The sequence below is a fragment of the Ranitomeya imitator genome, chromosome 7 (genome assembly GCF_032444005.1).
Source record: "Ranitomeya imitator isolate aRanImi1 chromosome 7, aRanImi1.pri, whole genome shotgun sequence".
Lineage (NCBI taxonomy): Eukaryota > Metazoa > Chordata > Amphibia > Anura > Dendrobatidae > Ranitomeya > Ranitomeya imitator.
Window position 1 is genome coordinate 40,746,429 of NC_091288.1, and position 13,462 is coordinate 40,759,890.

Consider the following 13,462-nt stretch of genomic DNA (forward strand, 5'->3'; position numbering starts at 1 on the left):
GGAGTAGCCCACGTTGTCCCTCCATACAAGGCCCCTGTGGATTCATGGGATTTAAATCTTGTGCTTGACATTCCCCCTTTGAGCCTCTCAGGGAGGTTTCCCTGTCAGTTCTATCTTGGAAGGTGGCCTTTCTTGTGGCCATCACTTCGATCCGCCGCGTTTCCGAGTTGGCGGATCTTTCTTGCCAACCTCCCTTCTTGGTTATCCATCAGGACAAGGTGGTCCTCAGGCCTCCGCCTTCCTTTCTTCCTAAGGTGGTTTTCCACCTCAACGAGGACATCGTTCTACCTTCCTTTTGTCCAGCTATGACTCATCCTCTGGAGCGATCGTTGAACAAGCTGGACCTCGTCAGGGCAGTTAGGATCTTCCTGGCTAGAACTGCCGCTTTCCGGAAGACGGATTCTCTTTTCATCATTTCTGATAGCACGCGTAGAGGCCTGCTTGCTTCCAAGGCGACTATTGCTCGCTGGATCAGAACGGCAATTTTGGAGGCTTACCGGGTCAAGAACAGAGTGCCCCCTCCTGGGATAAAGGCTCACTCTACCCGGGCAGTCGGCGCTTCCTTGGCGGTTCACCACAGGGCTTCTGCCCTACAGCTTTGCAAAGCGGCAACCTGGTCTTCCATCCACACGTTCGCCAAATTTTACAAGGTCCATACCTATGCTTCGGTGGATGCCAGCCTAGGCAGAAGGATCTTGCAGGCGGCAGTGGTGAGTACTCTGAGCAGATGGAAGTCTGTTTTTTCCCACCCCAGGGACTGCTTTGGGACGTCCCATGGTTCCTGTGTCCCCCAATAAGAGGCGATAGAGAGAACAGGATTTTTGGTTGCTTACCGTAAAATTTGTTTCTCGGAGCCTTCATTGGGGGACACAGCACTCTCCCATGTTATTCAGTTTCTGTTGTTCTGTGTTCTATGACTGTTCTCATGTTTACAGTTCTCATGTTTGTGGTTATGTTTCAATCTTATTGTTTTTCTCCTACTGCTTTCTCACTAACTGAAGTGCATAATGCCCGTCGGTGGGGTGTACACTGCAGAAGGGGAGATAACTTTTTTTGTGCATAGTGTCAGCCTCCTAGTGGCAGCAGCATACACCCCCATGGTTCCTGTGTCCCCCAATGGAGGCTCCGAGAAACAGATTTTACGGTAAGCAACCAAAAATCCTGTTTTTCACAAATTTCGCAACTAATGTAATAATTTAAAAAAAAAAAGTCAAGTTTTTCAACATAGTAACATAGTTAGTAAGGCCGAAAAAAGACATTTGTCCATCCAGTTCAGCCTATATTCCATCATAATAAATCCCCAGATCTACGTCCTTCTATGGAACCTAATAATTGTATGATACAATATTGTTCTGCTCCAGGAAGACATCCAGGCCTCTCTTGAACCCCTCGACTGAGTTCGTTATCACCACCTCCTCAGGCAAGTAATTCCAGATTCTCACTGCCCTAACAGTAAAGAATCCTCTTCTATGTTGGTGGAAAAACCTTCTCTCCTCCAGACGCAAAGAATGCCCTCTTGTGCCCGTCACCTTCCTTGGTATAAACAGATCCTCAGCGAGATATTCACATCACAACTTCAGGCCGTTGCAGGTGCTATTGTGAGCTGCCTACATGCCCTAAAACGTGCAACCATAGCCTGCAGCATCTCCTATTGAGCACATCTGGGACTTCATTGATCGGGAATTGCAAAAGGAGCTGCCAGCAGTGGATCTTGATGATTTCCACGCCCAAGTGTATTCAGCGCGGCAGAACATTCCTCAGACAACCATTTGTAACATGATTAATAGCCACCAAGGCTGTAAGTGCAGGGATTGTTGTACGTGGCGCTCATACTCCATGCTGAATAAGGCTACTTTCACAGTTGCGTCGTGTGACGTCCGTTGCAATGCGTCGTTTTGAGGAAAAAACAAGATCTTGCAAATGTGCCCGCAGGATGCGTTTTTTTTGCCCATAGACTTGTATTGCCGACGGATTGCGACGTATGGCCATACGTTGCGTCCGTCGTGCACTGGATGTGTCGTGTTTTGGCGGACCGTCGGCACGAAAAACGTTCAAGGGAACGTTTTTTTTGTACGTCGCGTCTGCCATTTCCTACCGCGCATGCGCGGCCGGAACTCCGCTTCCTCCTCCTCGGACTTTAGAATGGGCAGCGGATGCGTTGAAAAACTGCATCCGCTGCCCACGTCATGCCAAATTTTCACAACGTGCGTTGGTACGTCGCGCTGACGCTTAGCGAGGGACCCGTACCGATGCAAGTGTGAAAGAAGCCTAAATCGAGATGTTTAGAAAAATTGATTCCAGTTTTTATCACTTCCATATCATTAACAAGTCTACCGTTCCTCTGATTTACATTGGCTGTTTTCCTTTAAGGTTGCTTACCGTTTTGATGAAGAAGTCCTTCACATCAACACGCGGAAGCATTACATTTATAGTTATTAAGCCATTGTTTTCTCTTCACTCCATATCCTCACATCCTTTTTTCTTCTTTCACAGGGCAACTTAGGCACGTTCTTTATAACTAATGTCAGAATAGTTTGGCATGCCAACATGAATGACAGTTTTAATGTCAGCATCCCTTACCTTCAAATTGTAAGTTTATGATTTTTCTGGATTTTATTATTAGTAAATCTGATCACGTCAATTTACAGTTTGTAATTTGGTGACTTGATCACAATAAAAGACAGAATTAACCAGGCAGTGTAATTAAAGGGTTTTTCCACTACTTTGATATTGATGACCTATCCTTAGGATAGGTAATATCATATTGGTGGGGGTCTGACACCCACCCGGTCCAATGATCAGCTGTTATCAGCTCCGTTGATGGCCGGATGCAAGTAGTGTACAGAGCTGGAAAAGCGTGTGCTGCTTATATCCAGCCACCACAAGAACTGATAACAGCTGATCAGTGGGGGTGCTGGGTGTCAGACCCCCACCAATCTGATATCGATGACACACAGCATTTTTCTGCCCCAGCAAAGTGAATGAGACTTCTGAAGTCTCATGCACACGTTGCTTATTTTTTCCGTTCAGATTTGGAACGGTTTATAATCTGCAGCGTGTGAATTCTTTGAGCATTTTTGCAGTGTTTTTCACCCACCCTAAGGCTATGTTCACATGCAGTGTTTTTTTATGTAGATTTTTTTATGCAAATAAGTACCTGCTTTTTACAACACTAGCAAAATGTATGAGATTTCAGAAATCTCATGCACGCTCTTGATTTTTCTTCTGACTGAAAGTGAGAACTGCAGCGATTTTCAAATCTGCAGTGTGTCAATTCTTTCAGCGTTTTTTCTCCCATAGAATGCAATGGAAAACGTGCTTTGCTGTGTTTTAGCAACCTTTTTTTTGTAGAGAAATCATACATGTAATCTGCAACAAAAAACACCCAGCAAATTCTGCGTTTTGAAAGTGGTGTTTTTGCTGCCAAGAGAGCAGTTTTGCTGCAGAAAAAAACACTGCACATGAATATAGCCTAATGAATGGGGAAACCGACGCCTAAAAACACCTATCAAAAACGCATGTTTTTCTATGCAGCGTTTTTGATGCAGAAAATTCTTAATGTGTGCACATTCCCTTGGTTCAGAAGGCTTTAGTGTGTACAATGCATAGAAAGAACACACGGGTGCATAGCCTTCATCTTCACTACATATTAACTAATACATTTCATGTATTGCTTATGCATGTATTTAGGGATTAACATGTATTTTTTTATTTTTTTTAAATTTTTTTTTTAACCAGCGATCAATTAAAATACGAGACTCCAAGTTTGGTTTAGCGCTTGTGATTGAAAGCTCCCAGCAGGTAAAAGTTATTACTAAGTATTGTAGTATTTGGTTATATGTTCAGGTGCAGTGCTGGGTGCATGTTGTTAAATGCCGTTCCCATCTTTAAAAAAGTGATGGCGTATCTATAGGATATGATAAGGAGATCCCTACCTCTGTGACCCCAACAGATCCTGAGAATGAAGGGGCTGTGGCTCGGATTCAGCACTCCAGCCTCTTCAGTCTTTCCCTACTCGACGTCGCTCTGTCCTATGCAGGGGAACTGCAGCATAGCATAAGTGAATGGGGCCAGCTGCCATGCCGGAGTTACTAAAGTACCTATTTATATAAGATATGTCAGTAGATCAACAGATTTTATTCACTTTCCGGCTATCTTACAGTAAAATGTCATAGACTGTGATTCCTAATATCTTAGAGTCATTATATGTTCACCAAATATTAATGTGATTTTGATAATGTATTAAGGTAATATAAATATATTACGTTAAATAAGTAGATTAATAACCTTTCCTGAGATTTTTTTTTCAACGTTTTGTTGATGTTTCTGTTGTTTTGAGTGTTGTATTCATTAGTCTTGCCCTTGTCTCGTGGTTTAGAGTGGCGGCTATGTGCTCGGCTTTAAAATCGACCCAGTAGAGAAGCTCCAGGATTCTGTGAAAGAGATTAATTCATTGCACCGAGTCTACTCCGCAAGCCCAATATTCGGAGTAGAGTATGAGATGGAAGAAAAGGTAACTTGTCACATTTTTTCTTCTGAACCATTTTTCATGGTTGACATAAATCTCAAAGCGGAAGTGAAAAGCAGTGGCCACAACGAAAAGGGCTGCAGGCCTTTGGGTTTGGGAACTTGTACAATTCCCATCTCGTGGACCCTGTACTATGCCTTGTATAGCAGATGTTCAGTTAAAAGCTATCTCTCTTGACTTTCCCATACACATGAAAATTCGGCTTGGCTGAGTATTCATGAGTCATAGGGCTCATATTCCTTTGCAAGAAAAACAGACGAGTGCAATCCGATAAAAAATATAAGTCCTTTCTCATCTGCAATTCAGCTCAGATCAGGCTGAGAATTCGCAGCGATTGTCCTCGTATGTCGGTCGAGAGTCGCCAATGCAAGTCAATGGCTGTGAAATGTCCTTACTGCTGCGTGCAGTAAAATCACAGTGTGACACAACAGAATAAAATAGATATTAAGATGCCAGTTAAATATATAATTAGTACAGTGCTTGTGTAGCTTAATGTACATGTATTTAATTACTAAATAATTTTCCCCAAAAAATGGCGTGGGATCCCGCAAAATTTTATTAACCAGCAGAGGGAAAGCAGACAGCTGGGGGCTGGTGTTTATAGCCAGGGATGGGGGTAATAGCCATGGAGCTTCCCAGGCTATTAACATCATCTCACAACTTTATACTAAGTCTTTACTGGTGATTAAAATGGGGGACCTCTTAAAAAAATGACTTGGGGTCTCCTTATAATTATTAACCAGCAAAGGCTAGACAGACAGCTGTGGGCTGATATTAATAGTCTAGGAAGGGGCCATGGATATTGGCCCTGTCCCAGACTGAAAACATCTTTCAACCGCCCCAGAAATGGTGCATCTATAAGATGTGCCAATTATTGAGTTTAGCCTTGCTCTTCCCACTTGTTCTGGTGTGGTGGCAGGTGGGGTGATAGTTTTGAGGGGGGGTTGATGTCAGTTTTGTTTTTGTAGCTGACATCAATCCAAGTGGTTGGTAATGGAGAGGCATTTTATAAGACGCCCCATTACCAACCCCATAATCATATTGTAAATATAAAAAAAACACCCTGAATAATAATCCTTTATATCAAACAAAGACAATTGTTTTTATATAAAAATAAAAAAGCTAATTTATAGTCACCTCAGTGCCCAATTCACTGAAGCCAATGTCCCCTGTAAAAGAATTAAAATAACAACCATATGCCTCCGCTGTCCTCACCTGACACTCGTCCCACTTTTCTGGACCGATATCAGTCTGTTTTTGTCTTTGTTTTTTACTGTGATGGGTATGAGCCCTTAAACTAATGAAGGGACAGGAGTAAATGTGGTGCGTAACCCGCTGACTTGCCTTTTGGGCTGTATGGATGATATTGCTACGGATGAGTGTGGAAGGTTGACTATTGCAAGATTGTTGTATGCTGCAAGGAAGCTTATTGCGATATATTGGTTGGATGATAGACCACCAGGAAAAAAGGAATTTATAAACAAAATGCATTTTATTGTCCTCATGGAAAGGAATATATACATCAAGAGAGGTCAGAATACAAAATTTGAAAATGTGTGGGGCGAATGGATGGATTACCCAGGCGTGGCGTCTGTTGAGTTGTTGTAGAATAGAATGGGGGTCGTTTAGTTGCTTCTAGGGGGATTTCTACATGTACAGGTGTGCTTTTGTAACGATTGGTACCATCTTTCAAGAGTTGATGTTGTTAGATGGTTTTATTGGATATCGGGCAAGGGATTGAGGGGAGAGGGGGGGTTGGTTAGGGGGTAAGGGTGTTGTTTAGTAAAATGAAAATGTATTAATAGGTCTTGTATTCATTGTACCTGCCTGGAAATTGTGTCAGACTGTGTTACTGGCGTGTCGTATGCTTTAATAAGAACTATGTGATTTAAAAGAAAAAAAAATAATGAAGGGAGGAACAAAGGAATCAGGTTTTTACACTTGGACTGTTCAATAAATGGGAGAGTTGGAAAGTCCTTCATACACATTTGATTGACAGTTGGACCCCCAAAATCAGCTTATTGTATTGGGGTACTTGTATACATTTATCACTGAGTAGATCACAGTGCATGCGGAGCAGAAGGACAGGTCTTTCCAGCTCTAATCTGTCACTTTTATTTATTATAGGTGACATGACTTCTGCGTTTTGCATGTCATAAAACTTTAGAAGTTGCTTAAAAATATATTAGACCTCATTTATCACAAACATAGAAGATTACTGGAAGGCTTATGTGTAGTCTACAAAACTGCTGGAACATAACTGCTCTGTGAGTCACGATAAAGGTCTTTTCAAGAATCTCTGTATAGTGTCCTGGAGGAGATTAGCTGTACCATAAATAAAATGACAAGCCGCAGTGCAGTCATTTATTCATGGAGACGTGCCTTCTACTCAGGGTGGACACTTCGCTTAGACAGTTCATGACTTGGCATGACTCCTCTATTTTGTGTGAGTGTTGAAATCCCTTTCTAGGATCCTTGACTATAACCAAAGTGGCAGGTTGGCACAAAGAGCTTCTCTTTTTCTGTAGACACATCAAATATGTGAGGTAGATGGGTAGTCTATTGATTTTGGATCATTATACCTGTGGTTGTGGCAGTGGTGTAACTAGAGTCCGATAGGCCCCGGTGCAATATTTGGACAGGGCCCCCTACCTTCACCGCATGTTGATTAGATGTATGGGCCCTTGTAGCGTTCTAAATCTTAATTCTTTTTACCACCAGCTCATTTTCCTATTCTTTTGCATTTTTGTCACACTTAAATGTTTCAGATCACCAAATAAATTTAGACAAAGATAAAATGCAGTTTTTAAATGGAGATCTTTATTATTCAGGGAAAAAGAAACTAAAACCTACAAGGCTCTGTGAAATAGTAATTACCCACCTTCCAACTATAAATTAACTGTGGTTTATCACATCTTTGGGTATCTGAGTTAAAATGTCCTGGCCACACCCAGGCCTGATTACTGCCATACCTGTTCTCAATCAAGAAATAACTTAAATAGGACCTGTCAGACAAAATGAAGTAGACGAATAGATCTTCAAAAGCTAGAAATCATGCCGTAATCCAAAGAAATTCTGAAACAAATGAGAAACCCTTTGTTTGTACATATATCCGCCATTGTGGTGTTATATCCCCCATACTGGTATATATCCCCCATCCTGTTCAGGGCCGTATTTGCCACTAGGCACCAGAGGACGGGTGTCAGGGGCGGAAGGCTGCATAGAGCAGCACCATCATGAATGAGTAAAAAAATAATAATAATTGCCCCCTTCTTCACCTCTGGACCAAGTGTCAGTAGTATCACCATTTTAACTTGGTGGTGATATCTATGTATCTACTGTATTTCTCAATCTAACTCAGATCTATCTGTCTACGCATCACATCCTATACATTATCTAGGGTGTCATATTCTTTATATAAACTTTAAATTGTTTCAGAAAAAAAATACTTTATTTCCTTTGTGTGTATTGGAACAACACAAAAAAAAACAGAGGGAAAAAAGGCAAAATCGACATAATTTCGCACAAAACCCCAAAAATAGTCCAGACGAAATTGTTGACTTTTTCCAAAATTGGAGGTAAACAACTTGGTTTCAAGCATGTGATGCTCTTTCAAACTCATCCATGGCAAGTAACAGGTGTGGGCAATATAAAAATCGCACATGAAACCAGATAAAAAGGGAAGAAGTTGAACCCACAACCCCAGAGCAGCGCCCTTTCTAAACTCTAAGCCACCAAACCTGTAGGAAAAAGTGTTAAGTGGGGAGATCACTACATACTGTATCTAGTAGTTCATGTTTCTTCATGACACTACCATGACCTCAGCACTCCGCACGCGATTATACAGGCAATCCTGAGCTCTATTTGTATGCCAGTAATGGCACAAACTTTTACTTTAGGGGGACAGAAAAAAAAATCTAAAGTGACCTGCTGACAAAAATGACCCGCCCCTGCTGACAAAAATGACCCACCCCTGCTGACAAAAATGACCCACCCCTGCTGAATATTTAGGAGGAATTTGTTGAAAAGTCGTTGGTTGTTTCGTTTTCCCACCAGCTCATTTGCATATATCGATGAGAAAGCGCTATGATTGGCTGGCTGTAGAATGCTGCATCTGCAGCCATCTCCTAGAGGTGAATGTCATTCCGACAGGACAGGTCGGCTGAACGAGGGACATGGCTCCACATATTAAGGAAACAGGGCCCAACAGTTCAGCGAGGATTCCTGGTATACGTCCCCTGTTCTGCTGCTGTTCTTGCATAGAAAAAATTCTTCTCACAGCTTCTCCGCCGCTTGGCGTCCTCTTCTGACTTTGATGAGGCAAGTGACGGGATTGCATGACATCACTGCCATGCGCACCCGGTCACCTGCACGTTGATGTCAGCTGGTGGCATCTCTTTGGCTGGCTGGCAGCGTGTATTGCAGTGCACAGACTCCCTGAATGTGCGTCAGAGGACTACATCCAGTTGAAGTTTGAGCTGGTGTCGGCAGGCCCCTCACCCTCTTGGGCCCGGTCGAGATCGTTGCGCCCCTGTTTCATAGTGTTCGTGGAAGCTCAAAGCTGTTGATCTGGATGAGCAATTCTAATGCAGCACGGACAGGTGGTACTGGAGCAGCAAGGCAATGTGGGGGAACAAAATAGGCAGATGTGGCAGACCAGGAACAATTACAACTGGATCAGCTGAACTTTAACAACCGCAGCAGAGCTGGTTCAGCGATGTAGCAGAGTTGACTCTACGATGAGGAATCGGTGTAGCAGACCTTAGTTTGCAGCATACCTCGCAATGAGCCTGTGTAGCAGAGTTGGCTTAGGGATAAGAAACCAGTGTAGCAGAACCGAGTTTATGCTTAATGCAGCAGAATTTGAACCACAGAAAAGCCGAGTCGGACAGCTGAGCTTGGTGGAGTACTGTTGTGGCAGAAACACGAACTACCAAAATACTCAGGTAGTATCCTGGCACTTGCGCCAGGTTTAAATGACCCTGATGCATGACATCATCAGAGTGCCTTGTTTTGCTCCAACAACCAAGTGTGCAAGAGAAGAGATGGAGGTGGTCGGCCGCGCTCGGTGGATGAAGAGGTGGGCAACACTTGGTGGCTACTTGCGGATTACAGCTCGTCAAATTACAGAATACTAACCGATTATCACAGAGGGATCCATAAAAATAATAGTGTGGACAGCCCCTTTAATGTTAAGGCTATGTGCACACGTTCAGGATTTTTCGTGTTTTTTTTCGGCCGTTTTCTGCAGAAAAAACGCTTAAAAAACGCATACATAAGCATCCCATCATTTTTAATGCATTCTGCAATTTTTTTTCACATGATGCGTTTTTTTCTGCGAAAAAAACGCATCGTGGTAAAAAACGTAGCATATTCATTAATTTTGCGGATATATCGTGTTTTTGCCGCTATTTAATGCATAGGGAAGCTCCGTAAAAAAAAACTCACAAAAAAGGCGAGAAAAACGCAAAAAAAACGCATGCGGATTTCTTGCAGAAAATGTCCGTTTTTGTCAGGAAATTTCTGCAAGAAATCCTGACGTGTGCACATAGCCTTACTCTTACTAGTCGTTAGATAACTATCCTGTATCCCAGCGGGGTGTACATATTTCTTGTAGATACGCTGCTCTATGTTCAGCATGAAATCTCGTTTCTTTTCAAAGTATGACTGATCGCTCTTTCAAATGTATATAGACGTTTTCCTGCTCTAGATAATTAGACTCCTGAAGACGATGCTTACATGCTGACAGTACGAAGGGTGGAATCTGTGGCATGGCTGCAATGAAATTCTGCAGCTTTTCCATTGCAGAAAATCCATCTCATGAAGACACACACTAACTAGTTTCACGCTAGCGTTTGGCATGGCTGCGGACTTCCTCCGTGAAGCCCCGCCCACTGCCGCGCCTATTCCTTCCGCTCCGCCTACGGCTGCATGCGTCCTGCGTACCCGATCTTTAACATTGGGTACGCAGGCCATGCGGATGTATGCTGATGCCTCCACATGCGTCGTTTTCACACTGCGCCGACCGCAACAAATTGCAGCATGTTGCATTCGGCTCAGGTCGGCGCAGCGGGAAAATGACGCATGCCGAGGCATCCGCATACATCCGCATCGCCTACGTACCCAATGTTAAAGATAGGGTACGCAGGACGCATGCAGCCGTAGGCGGAGCTGAATGAAGAGGCGCGGCAGTGGGCGGAGCTTCACGGAGAAAGTCTGCAGTCCTGCCAAACGCTAGTGTGAAACTAATCTAAAACTTTTAACAGATACAGAAGGGTTTTGGGGGGGCATAAAACAAAGGTTTACAACAACAACAAAAAACTATTCCTTTTTGTTTTATTTTTCAGCCCCAGGCACTGGAGGAACTAACGGTTGAACAGGTTCAGGATGATGTGGAGATAGAAGCTGATGAGCACACTGATGCCTTCGTGGTAGGTGGCTAGAAGCATGTCCACCCTAGAGGCCCCCATAGATATCAGATGGTTATTGGCCAAACGATGCATCACCTGATCATTCATCAGCCAGCGCCGCCATATCTCATTTCTATTTCTGGGAGAACAAAACGATCGGCAGTCCGAAATCAGACCGAAGAACATCTCCGCTGACAATCACTTGGCTCCCTCCATACACATCAGCCGAATCTGACGCTAACATCTGCTGCAAACATTAATATTTTTGGTAGACTTAAACTATTAATATTGAAATACAGGCTATAGAATGCTGAAAAAAAAGTCCTCCCTATGTGTCTCATATCAGATGCCTTGTTGTTGAGAAATCATCTTATCACTTTATATAAATGACCTCTTCCAGGCCCTGGGGACGGCGCTGCCTGAAAGACAACTCTGCCTCCAGAGCTTAATGGCTACCAGTGTCACCAGTGTGATGGTTACTAGAGTTTAGTAAATATGTTCGAAAACAAGCGCAGAATCCAAATTTCCCATATTTGTGCCAAATTTATGTTTGATGTTCGTTTCCGAACAGATTCGTTCTTTTCTACTCCCATTGTCTACAATGTCATTCGGCTGTGTTCAGCGAATATTGCAAATACAATATTTGTCAGCAATCGTAATCCGAACCGAATATTGAAAAATTTGCTCAGCTCTAATGGTTACCAGTGTAATGTGTAATGGCCGCTCTCTGCTCCCCTGATATCACTGCAGAGCTGTGTGTGATTATAACACATCTGTAGGTTCCTCTCAGCTTCCATCTCACAGGCAGAAAAGGGTTGCAATATTAATACCTACTATATGTAGGAATATCAAAGGTATTCACAAACCACTCACACATATATAAAAGAGGAAGGATCAAGTAGAGAGGAAGGTGGATCTGTTAAAGGGCCAGGTTCGCAGCTCACACATGTTAAAAATGGCTCCCTTATAGAAGTAAACTTATCCAATGCAATTGGCCAAAACAAAGGAGCATAAATATACACGTCACAAAACACTGTTACTGCTTACCCATGTTTTAAATTGGAAACCACCTCTGCCTCCCCGACGCGCGTTTCGCAAGAAATGCTTTTTCAATATATGGGAGCCATTTTTAACATGCGTGAGCTACAAACTTTGCCCTTTACCAGATCCTCCTTCCTCTTTACTTGATCCTTCCTCTTTTGAATATTAATTTTGTCATTTGTGTATAGTTTTAAATATGTGCAAGAAGATTTTTTTTTAGACAAATATTTTATAAATGTGTGAGTGGTTTGCGAATAACTTTTGGTATTCATATGTAGGTATTAATTTTGGAGGAATCCACTCCATTTATGGTTTTCTATAAATTGATGGTGAGACTGATATGAGTATGTATCTGGCCAAAACTAGTATTTATTTATTCTCCATGAATATTTGTGTGGTCAGGGTAACAGTAGTGATGCGATACAGCAGAGCTCAGAGAGGTGCAAAAAATGTGTTTGCAAGAAGACAAATGTCATTTCTCCTGTTCTGTGTCGCTTAATTAGAATTTTTCAATGTAGAAAAACAAGTATGCTAATAATTAAAACAACATGCAATTTCACACTCTTCATTTACCACCTCTTTCCCATGGTTCCAGCAGTGGTGTCAGTATGGACAGTATGTCACCGTTGTGACCAGTGTTTTAACATACAGTGTTCATACTATCCTTGGGATTTCTTAGAACATTATACAACCATTTTAACACTGGAATCGGACATTATAGAAGAAGTAAAGCTAGAAGGAGAAATATAAAGAATTTATTTGATTCCCAAATGTTGAACCTGTTTCTAGAAAAAAACGCGTGTGTTCAGACATGGAGTTTGTGGATCACAAATGTTCTACTAATGCAATATTTTTTTCCATTTTTATAGGCTTATTTTGCAGATGGAAACAAGGTAAGTTTCAGTATTTGTAGCGTAAAGTGTTAGACTATCCTAGCAGATTTATTCAAGTTTTTTTTTCCTGTCTTTCAAGCAACAAGATCGTGAGCCGGTCTTTTCTGAAGAACTTGGCCTCGCCATTGAGAAACTAAAGGACGGTTTCACTCTTCAAGGATTATGGGATGTCATGGTGTAATATTTTTTTTCCCAACAACTTGAAAAAAAAAAAAAAGTAAAAAAAATCTAGAGATCATAAAATAACTTTGTATCTTGGGTTAAGATACATTTTGTAAGATTGTCTTACTAGTTCACTCTTGAGTGGATCTACTAATACATCTGTTATGTATGTTACATACTAGTCTACCAGAATGACCTGTACATAATATATCTATCATCATAGGAACTACATACCTGAGACGGTACACGTCAGGAAATGTCTATTTATATATTTATTGTGAATGTAGAAAATTATAATTTTTAAGTCCTGCTCCGTCTGTCATTTACATATTTTGATATTTTGTTTATTCCCATTTTTTTTTAAACATTGTAAAATAAAGCAATGTTATGTAATGTAATAAAGCTTGAAAAATGAAATCTCAACAACA

General features: G+C 41.9%; 1 protein-coding gene across 1 annotated transcript in view; it reads left to right on the forward strand.

The window, feature by feature from the left end:
- The window catches only part of BBS5 (Bardet-Biedl syndrome 5), a 33,820-nt gene extending 20,358 nt beyond the window's left edge, over positions 1-13,462 (forward strand). Inside the window, exons 7-12 of the mRNA XM_069733105.1 lie at positions 2,494-2,589; positions 3,739-3,801; positions 4,379-4,513; positions 10,876-10,959; positions 12,849-12,872; positions 12,952-13,462. Coding sequence (XP_069589206.1) covers positions 2,494-2,589; positions 3,739-3,801; positions 4,379-4,513; positions 10,876-10,959; positions 12,849-12,872; positions 12,952-13,053 — 504 coding nt within the window. The 3' untranslated portion in view covers positions 13,054-13,462. The remainder of the gene's footprint in view (positions 1-2,493; positions 2,590-3,738; positions 3,802-4,378; positions 4,514-10,875; positions 10,960-12,848; positions 12,873-12,951) is intronic.